Source organism: Sinohyriopsis cumingii, chromosome 16 (genome assembly GCF_028554795.1).
Source record: "Sinohyriopsis cumingii isolate HCF-2022 chromosome 16, ASM2855479v2, whole genome shotgun sequence".
In the NCBI taxonomy this organism is placed as follows: domain Eukaryota; kingdom Metazoa; phylum Mollusca; class Bivalvia; order Unionida; family Unionidae; genus Sinohyriopsis; species Sinohyriopsis cumingii.
Genome location: NC_142976.1, coordinates 39,891,439 through 39,912,090, shown reverse-complemented (window position 1 = coordinate 39,912,090; position 20,652 = coordinate 39,891,439). Strand labels below are relative to the sequence as shown.

Sequence of the window (20,652 nt, the reverse complement as noted above, 5' to 3'; positions counted from 1 at the left end):
TTGATCATAAAATCTAATGCATGAAAAGATTAATCTTTGATGAGAATTGTTAGAATTTAACAGTAATCCCCCTTTATAATGCTAGCCAATGAAACCATATGAGTGACATGCATTATAAGTGTGACCACCTTATATTAAGATATGTTCCAACAAGATTGTTTTGATGTGCATAGTAATGGAGAAATAATACCCAAATTTAATGGCGTTGATGGTAAAATTGTATTGGCAAAAATAAATTGTATGCTTAAAAAAATACATGTAAAAATTGATTCCATAATTATATACTTATGAAATAGTATGGACAACAAGGCATTACAGATTATTGACATGGCTTGATAAGGTCTTCTTAACACAGAGCTTTTTTCAGTCACAGTGGCTGCTCTTATTCAGCACCCCACTCTTCCACAAAACGTTAACAGAAAGTATGGCTTGCACCCACTATGTGATGGGGTGAATCAAACACTGACACAAAACTCTTTCCCAAGTCACTTCAGAGGCTGTGGTGTCACACAGACCATGCTGTACAGGGCAGACCATTGGCAACAAACTCTACATCCACAATGCTAACAGCATCCTGGCCATAGCCCAATGGATTTTTTGCTCTACAATTACCTGGTGCTGTACCCTAGCCACCCAGAGTGACCTCATGCACCTCTCATGTTGGACCATAGAGAAACTCAGCCAGGGGAACAAACTCCATGACACAGCTGGCTGTTCTTACTAAGATGCTTTATAGAGACTGCAAGCGGAAGCAATGAAAGAGTAGTCAGTGGGAACGCAATACATCAGTTTTAACTGTTGACAGCCAGAAGTTCATTGCTGAGGGCTACAAATATGCTACCTGCCCAGAGCCACTAGGCAAAGACTGATGTATCCACTGCATTGATACTACTCATGCACATACTCAGGACTATTGCTAGATTGCTTGCAGGTGCTGCCAAAATGACAGTGTACAGTGTCTGACAGCATAATGGACAGTCAAGGTAGCTCAGGAGCAGGTGCTTGCTGCAAAAGTGCATGTTGAATAGAACAGTAGCTTTGACATGAACGACATTTATAGTTAGCATGGAGAAAGTACTTTTTGCAACTAAGGACAGGAGCACAGTTTGACAACAGTAAACATGGTGGGCTGTAAAGCCTAAAGAGTTCACATCCACTGGGGGATCCTCCTGGGATATTTCAAGCCCAACTGGTGTTCTTTGATGATGTTTCTGTTATTCTGGTGTTTATTGCCATCTGTTAGCACAAGATAGGCTCAATATGGCAGTCAGTATAACTGTTGGAGGAAGAAATCGAGTAAACCCCAGCAAGAACCACCAACCCATGGGAAGCTATTGGAAGATTTCTAACATACCCATTGGCCAAGTCCAGGACTTGAACCCATGCATATGGAGGTGAGATGGCAGTGATTGGTAAAGGTGAGTAGGTTAGAACACTTGGCCAGCTGGGGCCCTGTTGGTGTTCTTTGATGAATGGAGCCACCTCAATGATGGCTACAATATCATTCTCACAACAGTCAACTTGAACAGCTGCTGTGTGTACACCAAGCCTCAAAAAAGTAAAAATGTTACAACTTTGGCACTAGGTAGGATGGTGACTCTATCCCACTTTATGCACTTGACTCATATGGATTCATGCCACCTCCTGAACTAAATTTGTATCTTTGCAGAGAAAAGGGACATTTCCTCTAGTCACTGCCACTGACCTGCACCATGCTTCCAGTTAAAAATATCGTTGAGCCAGTTTGCTGTCACCTATCATGGTGCTGAAGGAGCTCAAGAGCAGCCAGACTTCAGATACATTGTTAGCTTTTGCATTATCTCTTGACTGATGTTAATTGAATGTATTCCCTTCTTTTGGGGGCTATGGCAGGGATTGGACTGTTGGAGACAGTCATGAGATTAGAGCTTTAAGTTGTGGCCTGATTTCTGTTGTTGAACTTTTATCAAATGGTGACTCTCCATGTCAGTTAAAAGCCATGGTGAAGAAACATACATCTTGGCCAATTCAAAGCTCAACACAATTGCAGATTGTGTATCTAAGGTGCTGTGCAACAGTGTCATCCCTGAAGATGAGTTCAAGCTTATCTTAGATATAGTTGACAAACACACAACCATAAAAATTAAGTGTGGGTTGCATTGCATTTTGGTTGTAAATAGACACAAATAAATTAAGAACCCATGGAAGACCCCAAGTCTGTGAGAGCATGAAAATTCTGCTGATAATTCATCAGAGGCTGTATGACATCTGTCAGAATGATACAAAACACTGTTACGAGTCTGTGCTCTTAAAATAAGTAACAAAAAAGAGCGAAGACAACAAGCTTTGTAAAATTTAACAAATAATTTATTTACCTAGAATACAAAGTGAAAAATGAGAAGAAAAAAAACCTTAGTTTTATGAATTAAATGCAAATTGTAATCCAAGAATTAAAAAAAAGAAGTTCTATCAATAAATAGTTCTAAGTGAATCTCAGTTCAAATCCCGATGAAATTCAAGATGGAAGGCTATGTTGTCAGTAATTGTCAGCATTGTACTGCTGTATCAACAGCCTCTTGTTGAATCACAGAAAATATTATTCCTTTTTTGAATACCAGATTAATTTCAGTGAATGTCTTTGTCCAAGAAACATATCAGATCACTTTTCTTTCCATAAAAAATAATCACTTGACTTAAATAATTTGAAGAAAATAATAACATGTCAAATGTTTTAAGCCTGACTGATAGAATTTTTATCATAACATCTGTTATATGACTACTTAAGACGCAAAACAGATTTCCAGATGAGGGTCAAAAGTTCATCCTTCTGGAAAAAATGGAAGTCTGTACACCAATTGACACAAAATACTTGTCACATCGTCCAGGTATGACTGACCTTGACTCAACTTAATGATTCTTGCTCTGAGAAAGATGAAAATTAAAAAAATAAAAAAAGTTGTTTACCAAAACCGTCACTGATTTTGAAGATCAGCAACAGCAGCAGAAAGGGTGAACAGACCAGGATTCCAGACCGAAATAAAACTACGATAGGTGACAAATTACAAGCATCAATAACGCTAACCAAGGGAGGGTAAATAGACAAGATTTATTTGCACCATAAAGCCTTCCTATGATGGGTGAAAAAATACAAGTGTCAACAAGACCTCTAACCGGGTTATTTTTTGTGTTAAATATATTTACCTGGGTAGTCGCCATGTGTGTGAAAAAAATGTGGCATAATTAGATCATTATTACTGATATAATATGCTAGCCATGGAATCTCGTACAACTAAATTAGGTCAACAGCAACTAGAGGCAATTAAAAAATATCTTCCAGTCCATGATTCTCTCAAACAGAAATTACAAGACCATCAGGAGTCTCAGGTGGAATTTACTGAAGGTACAGAACAGTTTTTTAAACCAGTTGTCAAACCTACAAAGAAAATCGTTACAGCAACTGAGTGAAATATTACCTGTTGATTTTGCTGGCCATCATCAAGCAACTAGACTACCACCCCAGCAACCTCCTCAACCACAACCTGAACCACCAAAAGCTAAACCAAGATAACAGATAAATTGCCGCTATCAATGACCCAACCCGATTAATTAATATTGACACGTTTGGATATTATGATAGAAATAGGTATGTGAAACCCAAATATGTTAAAAAAAAACTCTAAAACCTGCCGATTGAATTAGGGATATATATATATCGTGTTGCCACTAATCTTCACAGATCAGATCTACGGACAGTGTTAATCAGTTTGACATTTTTAACCAGGCAGTAGGTGAGTATATTGAACAAGAAAGACAAGAAAGGAGACAAAGAGAAGAAAAAGTGAAGAAAGTAAGAGCAGAAAGGGAATCAACCTTAAGAACAAGTAAGAAAAAAGCAGACTCAACAACAAGTAGAAAAAAGATACAGATCCTGGTCCCAATGCCACTGGAAATGGTCTTGCTGCTGATAGAATCTATGAAGCAGAAGAAGAATTATATAAACGACAACAACCACTAAAACAAAAATGTATAAAAGAAGTAGCAAAAAAACCAAGAAAGTCTTAGGAAGAAAATTGATGAGTATCTACAACAACCAGTAATAAATGAAAAAACTGGAAGTGGTTTGTCCAGTGGTGGCCTTGGTAAACTCTGTCCCAGTAATGTCCTTGCCGATGTTGATAGACTAGAAATTCTGATTGGTGGAAGACGAGTCAGTAATAATTCCCCAGAAATCGTTAATGAAGCAGCTGCTATTTGTCAGAGATTATACAGGCAGTATCGTGGACATTAATGTTTATCGTTCTCTTGTTGATAAATTTGTTGATGATACCACAGTGATGAAATCTTTGATGATTACTGCAGTGATTGAGGGTATGCAATTAGATCAGTGCCAAGAAAATAAGATGATCATACATAATGCTCAATGTGGACCTGTAATGGTCAGGGTGATAAATTCGCATTTAACTATGTATAAAAGATTAACAGGGATGGACACTGTGGTGTTGTTCAGGGTCTATTTAGTAGGATAGCCCCAAAAGCAATACCGATCGCAAAGCAGCTGGGAATGAAAGCTGTTGGTGATGTTGCTAGTAAAGCATTATCAGCAATCAAGGATCAACTAGCATGATTGATATGACCAAAACCTCAGCCAGTAAAACCGGCAAGCACTGAAGTTACGCCTGCAAATGTAAGTAAAATAATAAATCAAGCTGCAAATCAAAAAACTAGCAGAGTTGGCTAGTGTACCCATGTCAGATAAAGAAAAAAATATAACTGCTAGTCTGATAGTATTAAATATAAATAATCTTAAAACGTGTATCTGATCTAGCATTTGACATGGATGTACCAGTCCTTAAGGATGAATCGGTACGTGATTATCAGTATTATTCTTATCACACACGTGTACCTAACGCATGTGGAATAGTTGATTTAGAGGATACAAGTAAATATTTTTTGCCCACTAAGGCATTTATTGAGATCGGAGGTAGACATTTGGAAGCAGATGATACAGCATATGGAATTGGTGATCGAGTTGGTTTTGTTAATAATGGCATTAAGGCGCTATTTAAAAGTGCCACATGTAGCATCGATGGATGAAATATTGAATCATGCCTGGAAACCATTGATGTTGCCATGACAATACTTGGTCTTGCAAGATACAGCGATGATTACTCAAGATCAGCTGGTCCATCAATGATGTTTTGCAAAGGATACAACTGATCATCCAGAAAGCAGAAACATAACATTGAATGCAGGTGGAACTGAAGTTGCATCATTGAATGAAAACTTCAACTTGGGATTTGCATCACATCGATCAATGTTGAACAGCGATGAATAATTTTCATGTGTGATTCCACTATCACATATATTTGGATTCTGTAGAAATGTTAGAAAAGTTACATTTGGTGCTAAACCACCGTGGTACTTGTCAGAAAAGCCACTGCTAATGATGCAATATGGCATGCTGCTGCCGTTGATGCAGGTAAAGTAATACTGACAAAACTTTCTTATTCAAAGTAATGTTGCTGGGTTATTCACATGGCAGATAGCATCACAACAGGGAGTGTCAGCACCACAACATATATTTATCGCATTTCAGGAAAGTGCTAGAGTAAATTGGCAGGATTGAAATCCAAGGGTATTTTGACACGCTTGGGGTTAGTGAAGTTTCTTTGTTTATAAATGGACATTAAGAATTTAGAACGCAATCATGTTGCACATGCTTATCATTGGTTGATGACATTTATGGGGTGTGATCAGAATGTGGATTCTGGTTTGCAGCGTGATTTCACAACATTATATCTGATCTATTATTTCTCACTGGAACACTTGGATTTGCTCAGACAATCAGTCATTGACATACATTTCTGAGTTCATGTAGCATGAGTACCTGCTGCCATACCTGGCCCATCAGCTATTTCTGGTGGTTATAGAGTGGTCGCTGTTATACTCTCAGACAAAACAATGTTGCTTGAAGGTGTTGGTGGTGGAATGAGAGTCATTGATGCCCCAGTGGTGAACATGTAATTAAATCGCTCATGATATTTTAATGTCATATCATGTTAGTGTCAGTCTGACTCCTGGTCAGATTAAAAAGCTACAATCACTATCAAAAAGGAACTGTGGAATAAAAATATTATTGAAATCAGAACAGATCACAGGTGGTCCAAATAAACTATCACTGACAGAACGTTAACTCAGGCACTTCATTGAAGCCAAACAATCAAAGACCGGCATTAGATTTAATCTTTCTGCGGGTACCATTAAAGATGCAGTGAAGACAGGTGGTATATTTCCACTTCTTGCAGCTATACCAGCATTAATGGCTGTTGCAGCCCCCAAGCAGTTGCAAAAGCAGCTGCACTTGGTGCTTTTGGAACTGTCGCTGGGATGGCATTAAAGAAAGCAACAGGTCACAGAATCAAGACTTCCAACAAAAAAAGATTGGGGTCTAAGTCTGCCAGGAACTCCACTCATGTGGTACGGTCAATTCGCTCACGGATTGGGTCTGAGACATCCCATGACACGTAGATGCTTCTGATGTCCAGTGTTGATTTACTTGTTGCTGCTAAAAAATTAAACATAAAAAATTCAGAGGTGTTTTTTTGTTTGATCAGTTACCAAAACAACTAAACCGTGTTGAAACCGGTATCATTAATCTCAATGGAAGTTCTGGTCCAGGTACTCATTGGGTTGCATATGCAATTGATCCACATGGAGTTGTTAATTTTGATTTGTATGGGCTGGCATCACCGAATTAATTTTCAAAATATGTGAGCAGGATGCAAAGCACTCCGCCGATCTGGTATTCAACATTACCAACATGGACAATAACCGATCCGCCAATATATGGCCATGAAATACTCACTGTGCTCGACACTGTGTCAAGGTCTCTGACACTGCCACATAAAGTCATGAACGAATATACAAGTGATCATTTTAAACATGTCCGTGTAGTATACAATGGTAGATATTTACGGAATATCTACTCTGAGTAAGACTCAGGGCAAGCCCCAAGGTGACTTGTACAAATATGCAACCCTTGACCAGGTCAAGAATGAACTCTTTCGAGTCTCACAAATGTGGACCAAAATGAAGTCATTGTTTTTCAGGATAAACAAGGATTATTAAAGACGAGCAATATCCCATTGACAATATTATTCTCTGGGTACCAGATGCGACCGACGATAACTTAGCCATATTTACAAAAACAGTAAAATTAAAAACTCTGAATCAATTCTACACTCGTGGGAGAGATTACTGGATGCATCAGAAGAATTAGAGATATTATATATGGCGATCTCAACATGAATAAAAATATAATTATTAATGTGAGAGAATCAAAATGCAGAATAAAATTTATCACAGGGAAAAAGATTCCAATATCACTATCATGGTTCGTGAGCCAACATTATCAGCAGTGATAGAAATAAATTCTCAAGATTATGCTATCAGTATATATCAGTCATCGATCAGAACTGTGTTAGGATGGCTGGAAGAACAATGTCATGCACCACAAGCAGCACCACAACCTCAGTGATCCAATTACATGACTTTTGTATACCTAAGACATGAGTTATTACTTTGAAACTGTTCCGGATATAACACATGGATGATAATAAAAGATGTGAGCAGATTTACTCTAGGTGCAATTTCTGTACTTGATCCAGTAAGTAGTGGCATCGTTGACTTAATGTGGAATTGGGATAATATATTGCAAAGAGAATATGATCTCAAAAGATTATTCGATAATATTACTTGTATGCATAAATAAATGAGAGACAAACTATGACAGTAATTCATTGACCATATAAATAATTATCCCGCTGACGCCAAGGAAATTATCGGGCAAATAAATCATCTAAACAGAGTCACTGTGAATTTAGAGGTTTTTCATCAATTAATTAGACAAGCAGTGATCAAGTCCAATAATTTGAATAAACAGTTTTTCCTCACAGAAGAAAAATTACCATCATTTAAATTTCCCAGATTTAATGCTGATGCATTGAAGAAATCAGTCAATGATATCATCAATGGAAACTTTCCAAAAATTATTGAAGCATAGAAAAAATAGCCCCACTGGCAAACATCCTTAAGTATAACAATGATCCATACGATGCTGGACATCATAATTCATCAGGTGTTGTCGCGATCACATCAACAATCACAGTTGTCTTGTATGTGATGTAATAGGTGGCAGCAGTCAAGTAGATCTTGAAAAATCCAGTCAGGCCCAGCAGCGATCAATTTTATATATATTTACATCTCATGCACCCCCCTAGATTTTTGATTGTGTTGGAACCTCTTAATCCAGTTTATCAGCGATGTCATAATCCACTATTGTCATGGATACATTTCAGACTTACTGACCAGTGCGAATACTTGATTGATTTAAGAGGAGAATTTTTAAATATAAATTTTGTATGTGCATTCGTGAGATCATAGATCTTTGTGAAATGCCAAGAGCGTCATCCTGACAAAATCAAGATTTTGTAAAATAAATAAAAATTCTTTGAGTCAACCTTGATAGAGCTTACAATTATTTGTGTGGTATTATATACATACTGACATGCGAGAGTTGTTGTATACAACAAAGAGGTACTCCAAAGTGCTGACAGAACAATCTTGACACTTCCACACACAGAAAAATGTCATGTGAATATACTTATTGATGAAACTGCTCCGGTGGCCTATTGGTTAGAGCATCCGCCTCAGATGCGGCAGGTCGTGGGTTCGACCCCAGTCGAGTCATACCAAAGAATTAAAAAATGGTACTAACAGCTGCCTCGCTTGGCGTTCAGCATTAAGAGCTTAGTGTTAGGACTGGGCGGCCTGGTGTCAGGATAATGTGACTGGGTGGGACATAATGCTACATGTCTGCAGCACGATGCCCCAGTGCTAGACATCACTGTAAACTGCCGTACTGCAGACATCGTAGCGATATGACTGAAAAATGGTTAAAACTATGTTTAAAATCCTAATCACACCCACACTTATTGATGAATACAGCGATGACAATTTTTTGTTAATGCAGGAACATTTAAATGAACTGCGGCCAAAACATATTATTACAGCTGTATGTGAAAGAGATCAAATTCTTAATTATACACATTCTTGCCTTAAATTTGATAAGCTTAAAAAAAGTATTAGAATTAATATTCTGATTCAGAACCACAAAAATTGTTTTTTATCGTCACTTTCACTTTGTTTAGCTGTTACCAGTGACGGTGTCATCACTTTCACCACAGTTACTGGTGACAGAATGTTTACAATGAGACATAATATTTTTCAACTGTCTTACATATACATTCACAATTTTTTTTGTTTCATATTCATTGACTGCTCCGGTGGCCTAGTGATTAGAGCATCTGCCACGGATGCGGGAGGTCGTGGGTTCGATCCCTGGCCGAGTCATACCAAAGGCTTATAAAAATGGTACTAACAGCTGCCTTGCTTGGCGCTCGGCTTTAAGAGGTTAGTATTAGGACTGGTCAGTCTGGTGTCAGGATTAGTGTTAGGACTGGTCGGTCTGGTGTCAGGATGATGTAACTGGGTTTGACATTGTGCTACAATTCTGCGGCATGATGCCCCAGTGCTAGACATCACTATAAACTGCCACACTGCAGACATCTTAGCACTATTTTTTTAAAGCTACATTAAAAATCCAAATCACACACACACACATATTCATGAGACAATTCTGATCTAATTTTCTCATTCGCGTGTGCAAGTGAAACAAATTCTTTAACTTGTGCAATATTGACAGTCACCAGCGATTGTATCATTGACTGTTGGAGTAATTTACTGAACCTATATTCAGCTGGTAATGTATATCTACCTTGGTATCTTCGTTCCTGTAGTGATTCAAAATCACAAATAATTTTTTCAGGATCAAGTTTATCAGAGGTTTGGAATACCATATATCATGTAATTTTTGAATTTCCAAAAGCAAGAGCCAGTCAAGCATCATCCAGCGCTACCAAATTCTATCAGAGCAATTATCGTAGGTCCATCTGGGTCTGGTAAGATGCAATTGTTGCTTAATCTGATAATGAGATGGCTCAAATGGGATAAGTTGTATTTGTTGGCACCATCTGTATGATCAGCAGTGCTACAATGTGCTTAAAGATTTTAATGAAAATGCAAAGTTGTTGGACAAGGACGGTAATGATGTTATTGACTTTATTACCAATATTGATGAAGCTCCATCTGTGGATGGTCTCGATGGTTGTAATAACAATCTTGTAGTATATGATGATGTGATGCTAGACAAACAATCAAATCCAGCTCGGATATTTTCTTGAGGCAGGCATAAAAACACAGATGTGATTTATGTTACTCAGCGATATACACAAATACCTAAAGTGGTCAGAGATAACTGCAATCTTTTAGTTGTGTTTAATGGAGTTGATACACATACTCTGTGAAACATTCATCAGACTGGTGTTCAGGGGATATGGATATGATTAAATTCAAAACGTTCTTCTTGCGTGCTCAAACAATTCCTCATGGATTTATCACGATAAATTTACATGATCCTCGGTCGCAATATCATGTAGGTCTCAATAAAAATTTTGGTTGAGAGACCTGTCACTTTTTTTTTTTTACACATATGGCAGCAGAGAGGATGATGACCCAGGTAAATAATAATAATAATAATAATAAAAATAATAATAATAATAATTCTTTAATAAGTCATTAGTCATTGTTTTCATTAGTCAGGGACTATTCTTCCTTGAGGCCCTCTTAAGGAGAGTATAACTATTCACATTATATGAAGATAGCAATAATTACTGTGTATTTTAACCCTTTACGTCATAGAGTGTATGGCTTTTTAGCCTTCTGATACACATGAAGCAAAGTTACCCAGTGCAGTGCACTATAAATATAACACCTGTTACCTATTCGACTCCATACACATAAGCCTGCCTGTTAACTGTTAAGCAGTGTAGAGTATGTTACGTTTAACAGCAATTTTAACCATTTTATATTTTTTGTACACATCTATTATGTGTGGAAAATTTAAGAGTAAAGTCCGATCGTTATAGCTGTGTAATTATTTTTCACGTAAGAATTTTTTATGTGCTTTACAATCTTGAGAGAACTTGTTCACCGTCAAGTCAGTGAAGCCACATAACTTACTATAGCTGCCATTTCTCATACTCGAAATTTACAAGTTCTTCATCTGCGTCTATATTACTAAGTCATCAGAATATGACAATTCATAAAAATTAATTGCTACCTACATCAATATCAGAGCCTTTACCTAAGTTATTGAAGCTTTCATAGTTGTGATTCTAATCGTGAAAGTACTGAACGAAATCCACGACCTCCATTTTGGAGAGTGGAGAATATGACCCAGTTATTTTAAATAGCAGATTTCGACCAGAGCATAAATAGCGACCACGTGATCTGAGATAATGGTCATTCACAGCAATGAATGAGGTAAATATTATTGACGCACAAAAAAATAACCCAGTTAGAAGTCTCAGTTCACCCGTTGTAGGAAGGCTTTATCGTGCAAATAAATCTGGTCTATTTACCCTCCCTTGGTAAGCATTATTGATGCTTGTATTTTTTCACCTGTCATAGTAAGCTTTATTTCGGTCTGGAATCCTGGTCTGTTCACCCTCTCTGCTGCTGCAACTAGTTGCAATGTTTCGTTTATTAGCTTACTACATCAATGAATTTTTTTAAAAAAATCAGTTCTGGACAATGTCAAATCCAGTAAACAATGTTACATTACAATAGCTTGTAATGGAATAAAAAAAATTAAATCTAACAGCCAAACAATTAAATTAAATATTCATAATGATACAAAACAACAAGCTCATTCAAACAGGCCTATTCCCAGCATTCATTGCAACTTTTTAATAAAAGGGAGACAAAAATATATTGTGAAAGAGGCCTTTTTGGAGGTTTTACTAATTTTATACTGCTTTGCATGTATTGCTTTGTTCCAGATCTATTTTGAATAAATACATTGAGCTATTGCATAAAGATACCATGGTCTCACATCAGGAAGAATGAGCAAAATCACATGCAAATCACCTATTTGTCGACATCAAGCAGCACATTGGATAGCTGAGTATGGCTATAGTAGCTGAGCTTACCAAGCAAAGCATCATGCTTGAAGCATTTCAGACCAGGCTAGAATATATTCAGTTCCTGGTACCAAACATGCTGTTGGTACAGTAGACATGACCGTCAAGAGTTACCAGATAAATTAGAGCCAGATATAAAAAATTGGACCGCTTTGGATGTGTGAGGTCATGGGTTCGATCCCCGGCTGATTCATACTTAAGACTTACAAAACATACATTAGATAAATAACTAAAAGCACCCCGACATCGTAGGAAACCTTAACAAGAACTCAGCAAGAATGGAGTGACTGGAGCATTGCTTTGTCAGTCAGTATTGAATGCATACTAAACAATGTTGCATTTGGTGTATGTGTAGCTCTAATGACTTCAGTGCAGCACTAATTATATGAGTCAGGCACATGTCTCTAAAACCTTTATAACTAAGAGTCACTTGATGCCAGAGATACATACCATGTGCCCAATCAGAAGATGCCTATCATACCTCTACAGAAACAATCAGCTGTACAGAACATATCCAATCAGAAGATGCCTATCATACCTCTACAGAAACAATCAGCTGTACAGAACATATCCAATCAGAAGATGCCTATCATACCTCTACAGAAACAATCAGCTGTACAGAACATATCCAATGTACACAATGCAATAAATAATAAAGACTTACCATGGCCCAAAATTGATGCTAGCAAGCTTTTACCATTCTGATATTGCTAGCTGGAACAAAAATAAACTAAGTTTGTTGCTAGTTACATTTTTGGACGTGTGTTTAAATTTTTATTTTAAAATATGAATAAATATGCAAGTGGACATTGAAAATAGACAACATTTTTGCTGGTTGAAATTGTTACAAGTAGCAAAATTAAATGCCACTAGTACTGAAAAAAGTTAGTTTACAGCTGTGACAATTTACAAAAAAATGCACTTGGACATCATAATGAAGCATACTTGTAAGTTGTATGTAAGAGATCATAAATATATGTTACTGATTACAGATGAATAGCAGTGTGGAAATGTGATAATTTTATGATGGAAATGCCTTAGCTTGACACATGGCTTACGTACCATGTATATTCTCGTTAGGATAAAAAAATAAAGTATAACATTCATATTGAAGAAATGACTCTCCAGTTTATTTTAGAAATAACAGAGTTTCAGTGCATCATTAAAAAAAGTTCATGTAGTTGTGTTCTTGCAAAATAAACCTACTAGTGAAATGTTCATTTGTTATGTTAGTCATGTGAACAATATCTGGTCCACTTGGACCTCTTGTTTTCTTCATATTTCATATAATATTCTTGGTAGGTTTCTTATAATAGGCCTGGGATTATACATAGTCCTCAATGTATTAACATTTAATAAGACATGACGAGTTTGAGCCTGAGGATTAGTGATTCACCATGTGAGTACTCTGAAACCCGCTTTCTTCATATGTCATATAATGTTTTTGGTTTTGTATAATAGGACTGGGATTATGCATGTTTGCAGTGTATAAACATTTAATAAGACATGATGAGTTTGAGCCTGGTTATTAGTGATTCACCATGTGAGCAGTCTGAAACCCACTCAAGTCTCTTGTTTTCATCATATTTCATATAATGTTCGTGGCAAGTAACACAGAATAAGGCATGTGATAATATACACAGTTTGCAGTGTGAAAACATTTAGCTGAACAGGAGCTTGGGGGTTCATTGCCTTTCCCAAGTATTCTTGTAAATGTTTGCACACAGCAAACCATGTGTTATTATTATTCTTATATGATCACTTGTTAGGTACATAAGTTATATATCCAGTACATTCAAAAAGAGTTTTTGAATACACAGAAAACTTGTATTCAAGCAGCATATGAAATTATAGTGTTTTGAATACATCTGATACCACAAATTATCATGACATTAAACCACCTGCAATTGGTCCAGTCAAGTCAGAATTTTACTTGTTGAGCAAAATTTTGGAAACTTATTCCAAGCCTCCAAACAATGGATTGTTTCAGTATGATCACCTTTCATTCCATTTCATTTCAGCCAATCAGAGATCCACCCCCAGGGAAAAAATATGTCCGTTGCCCATGCAACTGTCTACTGATCTGCAGGGCGGGTGCTCAAAAAATATCTTGTCCACGGCAAAACTGGTATGTGAAGCAGTTGACCAATAAAACCTGCTATAGTAACCACATACATAAAGAGACCATCAGGTTCCACAAGTCCCTCAACCCAGTTGTGCATTGTTACAGATTAACATGTATATCAAGACCATGTGCTTATAAAGACAACTTCCTGATGAGCGCCTATGTGGTTTTCATAAGCAAGTTTGACTTTTTATCATCTCATCTGTAGTCACTATTGGAAATTATGGAACGTTGCAGTTTTATCTACCGTAAATTGTATGTTCATTTATCTGCCATCAACTTGTTATTAAATATAGCTGATCAGCATTGCCTATCTAAACTCAAATGGTAAGTTACACACACCAACCAAAATGAATGATGTCTGACGTTTTTAATCCCATGAGAGACAGACCCAGGAAGTGGGCAGATATAAAGATAGTGTAAGTTGTGAAGAAATGAGTCACAAAATTGGTTCGAAAACCATAAATAATTACTTCCAGAGGATTATAGATAGTGACAAGAGAAATCCTTTTGCTTTTTATAAAATGTTTAAAAAGTTAGGGAAAAGTAAACATACTAAATTTACTTGACATATATTAAAACTGTTGTAAATTAAGTACAGGATATAATGGATCCAGATCAGATGATTAATGAGTTTTTTGTTTCAAATATACCTACAAATTAAAGGAGCCAACAACCAATATAAACTGTGTTTCATTGAGCGAATGCAGTGTATATAACTACCCACTTATGCAAGGGTTGAAAATCCTGAAAGTTGTGTATAGTAAACAACTTTATTTCTGGACTTGATTTGTCAGAGGCAGCTATATTGGATCAGATTCATCCAAAACTCGTGAAGTCAGCCTCTCCTCTCATATTAGATAGCATTAAATATCTTGTCAAAGTATCACAACTGGGCATCCAATGGTGGGAAGATTGTTAAAGCTACTTTCAGTTAAGAAAAATAAATTCTTTGTGAATGAGGTTCATAATTTGAGACACATTTCATTAAATTTCATTGAATTAAAAGTGTATGACTATTTAATGGATTTAAAAAAAAACGATTTTTTTCCACCAAATCGGTCATGATTCAAGTCATTCATGTCAACTGCTTTAATATCCTTAGTAGATAATTGACTCACAGCCAGGTAGGTACTGCCTTAATACATTTTAGAAGAGTATTGGACCCAAAACAATTCTTTTTTTTTGATGACCAACTTTACAAGTACAAAATAGTGCTGTGCATCATTCAGTACTCGATAGTGTCCTATTTCTGTGAAGTGATTTTCGTCCTTTCTCACAGAGATACAGAAAACTCATGGAGTTCTCTCAAATGATGAACTTGTTCAGTATGGTGTTATGCACCATTCAGTACAACAAAGAACCTGATCTGCCATTGCATAATGCGCCTGCAGAGTTGGGTCTGTGTTTTTTTTCTCTACAGATTACTCCAAACAAACTTCACAGATCCAGATCTGCCAGCGCATTATGTAGGTTTGTGCAGCTTGTAGTTGGACTCCCTAAGTAAGTATATATAATACACATTCTCTGTAGCTACATGACAGAACAATTTTCAGTGCGCCAAAATGATTTGTAAACTTGGTGGAAACAGCATTGGAATGATTCTAAACATATCAGGGACTAAAAGCTATTCTGTCATCCCTGAAAAAGATCCAGATTGCCTGAAGCAACTCATTTTTCACAAGAATACCTAACTGCAGGTTGTCACAGATGATGAGGTCGTTGGTGTACATGTTGACAACAACCTAATAATGAATTAACTTGTTTGGAATGTTATTCTCAGCAATCTGCATGTTTTTCAAAATGAAATATTTTCTACCAATTTCCATCATGTTATGTTCCACAAATATAAAATGTGCCACTATCGGTGGTTGTTTGCTAGCTTTCTTAGATTGTTTTAACAACACTTTTAACACGTTATTGGCTATATCATGTAGAGGAAGGGGGAGCTAAGTGCCATTTCCATGTGGCAGCCAACCATTGGTGACCCTCGCAGATATAAAATCCACATGTGGTATGAGTTTGATGCTCTACCAATGGAGTTAACTGCCCACATCAGTGAAATTAGATCTGCCATCACATAATGCGTGGGCTGATGAGGATAAAAAAGAACGATTGTTGTTCTATTTTAGGCCAATAAATCGTCGCTAAATTTTGTACAGGTACAGGTGTGGGGTTGATTTATCAGCTTAGTTGTAGGTGTGATTTCAAGCTAACTACATATAATGCATATATCACCCGGTGCATTATATACCTGTAGATCTTGGCTTCGTTTGAAGTCAGGTTTATGCTAAGCATATGTAAAGACAGTATGAAATTTCATGCCATCTGTTTCAGGCCTTTGCAGTTTTCAGTATTACTTATATTTTCATTTCATATATCAAGACTGAAATTGTAAAGCATTAAAAATAATATTCAGTTTATATTTGATAATTCCAGACCTAAAATGTCGTTTTTCATTTTCTTTGTTTCGGTGGCAACTAATATTAAATAGATCGGAAGTAGTGATCACACTGTAATTATTACTATATATACAGGGCTTCCGTTAGCTTTATATTTTATGAGGTCCCAATGAACCCTACATTTGAATTTTATAGGATCCTTACAAGATGTTAAGGGGATCCCATTTCCATGTTTCTAGAATAGGCTATGTGTCTGTGTGTGTGTGTGTGTGTGTGTGTGTGTGTGTGTATGCGGGAGAGAGAGAGAGAGAGATTAAATCAAGTACATTTACAGTAGACTGGTTTAATGCAGATCATATAAATGCAAACCAGGCAGGGAGATTAAAATCTTATTGATTGAAGGGTCAAAAAGTCAGGTATGGGGTTTTGGAGCACCAGTTTTAATGATTCATTCAGCTTATTGCTGTGTATTGTCTGTTTACAGCCGCAGAATAATCAGTATGGGAGGGACAGTTACCACCATTACTGTTCAGTCTCCAGGAGTAACTTTTAGAGTTAGCTGTGTCGGATGTTCACAGGTGTTTGTGGTAGGTACTATATTGTCTTTGATTTTTTGTACCCTCCAAGTTTGAATGGGATTTAAGGTAAAAATGTGTGATTCCATGAAATGTTATCTCCATGGAATAATTGTTTATTGCAAAACTGCACACCACGACCTTTAAAAGTTTACAGTATTTTTGTACAAAAATTCATAAAATGGGTACAGACTTACATAAATTATAGTATTTTTACAATTTTGAAGAAAAAGGGGCAGTGCGTGATTCCAATCATGATCAGTTATATGTTTTTCTTTGCTTAGCAGGATTATTAATCAGGAGAATCAAGAAGCAGAATTTACTTTCTGAATTTCATTTTGCAACCTGCACTACAGTTAATAGCAATGATTTACTACTGAGGGTGGTGTATATATAGGAGAAAAGCAAAATAGATTAATTCTTTGACACATTGATGTATAGAAAATCCCACCTGAATAGATTATAATTCATGGGCTAAAACAAAGCAAAGCACACAAATTATTATGGTTGAAATGATTCATTTATATGCCTCAGCAAGTTTACTGTTTTAATACAGACATTGATACAAGGTGGAGAGTCAATGCAAAATAACACCTGTCCCATATAATTCATTTTAATCTTCAGTGTCTGTGAATAACTGGTTCCATTAAAGCATTAGTCAGTTGCCTCTTCATATCATACCCAGTGTATCGTGATATGTACTGATATATTGTGCATGCATATTGTTTCACCATTATGAATTATGGTCCTTTTGGTAGGATTTTTCTGTTGCACACCAGTACATGTGGCTGATTATTTTTCACACATTCCTGGGTCAACAGATTTAGATTTTGAACAAAAATGTGGTACTCAGAGAATTAAAAGACCATGTCATGTGTTATTGTTTGTAAATACATTGCATTAATGTAATACAAATGTTATAAAGACGGTGCATTAATACAAATATGTTAAAGAAGGCACTGGTGTGTCCTTTCAATCCAAGGTACACAAGTTCTACAGGTGTGAAAATAGCAACAAAACACATTTGATAGTATTGTGATATTATCACATTTATTCAATGGACATATGAAAACAACAACGACAAGTAATTTTCTTTATTAGGATAACATATCATCTTAGAAAGTAGTTCATATGGATAACTTGTAACTTTTTAAAAAGTAGTTCCTACAAGCACTGTGGCTAATGAATGGACTGAAACAATATGGCTGGGACAACCAGACTAAGTTAAGAATGGTAAGAAAAGTAAAGTTAAAAAATCAATGTTTGATTCTGAAGATTAATCCTGTCCAAATTTATCACCTTATCAGTGTATCCCCTAGGGGTACAAGATTGAGAGTCAAACTTCCCCTTGTTGTCAGAACTGGGGGTCAGGCTGATTAAAAATCAAACTTAGGTATCAAAACTGGGTCAGATTAAAAGTATGGAGCTCTCTAAAGTGCAAATGAGGGTAAAGGGAAACACTGCCTTATTTTCTTGATAATAACTCAAGATCTGCAGTTATTATATTTATATTTGCCAATAATAACTGCTAAAGGTTGATAGCAAAGTGATTGTGTTAACAATGTAACTGTTACAGCAGTGAAGTGAATATGTGTAATTGATAATTTCATTCATTATTTTCATTGATACCTTAAATCCACTGATAAAAAAGTAATGGAGACATTGATACAACAATTATCAGTGGTTTTTTACCCCTTTTTCCATAACTGTGCTGATGTAATTAACCTTTAGGTAATTTTGTCTATCTTTGGACATGTAGTGCAATGTAGTTATGTCTTCAATTTTTTATTTCAGTTTAATGTTAACCAACGGAACTTGGCAAGATGTCCACACTGTCATCAAGTGTGAGTGAAGATTTATTATTGTAAATCCATTTATTTTCATAGATTCCAATATTTGTGGTTTGTGAAAAAAGAAGTTTTCATGGATACTTAGATTTGGGTATCTGCATTTGGCTTCTATTTTCTTACATGGAATATCTTTCCTTTGGACTTAAAATCTGTGGTTTGAAGCAACCATTGAATCTGTGAAAGTTGGTATGCCACAAATAATAGTGAAGTCACATTATTATTATTATTATTATTATGTGGTTGATATAACAGTAATAGTTCAGGGTGCAAGACTAGTAATTTTGTAGTTGGGATTTGATAATAATTGGGACAAACTTTTTTGTATAACAATTTGCCCAAAGTTTGTGACTGCAGAGGGTGGGCTTATCATGGGATTGTTGTAACATCTCTTGTTTAATTTAAATTGCATGCCAGAATTATTTCATTGGATTAAAGGTCAGTGGATAAGCAGTGTTCATTCCATAAATGGAGTAAGGAGGCCCAATTATCCACATCAAAACAAAACTTAGTAGGATCATGACCCCCCCCCCCCCCCCCCCCCCGCCCAACAAAAAAGCCGCCTGGGGTTGCTGATACCTTTATTTTTTTCTGTTGGCACCATGGAGGGAACCTTCATTTGTTAAATATGAAAAATAAGGGTAACGGACACAAGGGCTCAGCATAGAATGAACCCTGGATAAGGTTTTCGCCAGACGTGACCAGCAAGGTGATGAAATATATTCTTTTACTGTTAATTTAATGCATATTTTCCAGTTAAGAAACGAACCAAAATATGTTATATAAACTTGTTTTTTGGTCAAATGGGATAAATTTTGAATTACTTAAAATATTTACTTCCAAAATTAGACTTCACATTAAGTCATTCTTTTGGTACATCTGGTATGATGGATCAGACTGTTATAAGTGACAAAATTTAGCATGATTTTATAGAGTTTTGTCATGACAGCATATTGGTAAAATCTAATGAAGTATCATTTTGCCAGAATTTGAATTATTATGGAAATGGTTTATCTCTATAAACAAATCCACACAAAAAATTGAAACTGAAAATAACATGAATTGCATCCTTCTGTAATGGATTGTAAGGTAAAATTATATATGAAACATATTTCTTTCAATAAAACAACAGCAGCATGTCCACAGGTTCATCTGCTCACTTTTTAGTATGTCTTTTTTCAAGATGCTAGCTACTATCTCATCTCAATTCTGGAATTATCACACAAGATGATGAGTGGTATTTCCTGCATGTATATCAGCATCATTTTACTAAGAAAATTGAAGCAACAGCTTTGTAGGTTGTTAAATTTCCAACAATTTTATGCTTCCTGATTTGTAATAAAAATTATATAGTTAATGGAATATTTTTCAATGCCACAGATCCTCGGTGGGTCCTGAATTTGCCAGGCGGAGAGCTGTAATCTATCTAATCTTCGGCTTAATCTTTCTGGGAGCAGGTATCGGTGTAACGGTATGTGTTATATACTCTACTCTGAATCGTGTTTTCCCCATGTATGAGTATTAGTGGATTTTACTGTTGAAAGACATAATGAACCATTGTTGATATGTGAAAACAATAGAATTCCCTTCCCCATCAATACATATTCACAAATGTAGCTGCCA

General features: G+C 36.1%; 1 protein-coding gene across 2 annotated transcripts in view; it reads left to right on the top strand.

Moving 5' to 3' along the window:
- Window positions 1–20,652, top strand: part of LOC149780262 (type II phosphatidylinositol 4,5-bisphosphate 4-phosphatase-like) — an 80,703-nt gene that overhangs the window by 46,714 nt on the left and 13,337 nt on the right. For both annotated transcript variants that reach the window (XM_089937073.1, XM_089937072.1), the window contains exons 3-6: window positions 14,102–14,208; window positions 17,092–17,194; window positions 18,977–19,026; window positions 20,410–20,500. In XM_089937073.1, coding sequence (XP_089793199.1) covers window positions 14,102–14,208; window positions 17,092–17,194; window positions 18,977–19,026; window positions 20,410–20,500 — 351 coding nt within the window. The remainder of the gene's footprint in view (window positions 1–14,101; window positions 14,209–17,091; window positions 17,195–18,976; window positions 19,027–20,409; window positions 20,501–20,652) is intronic.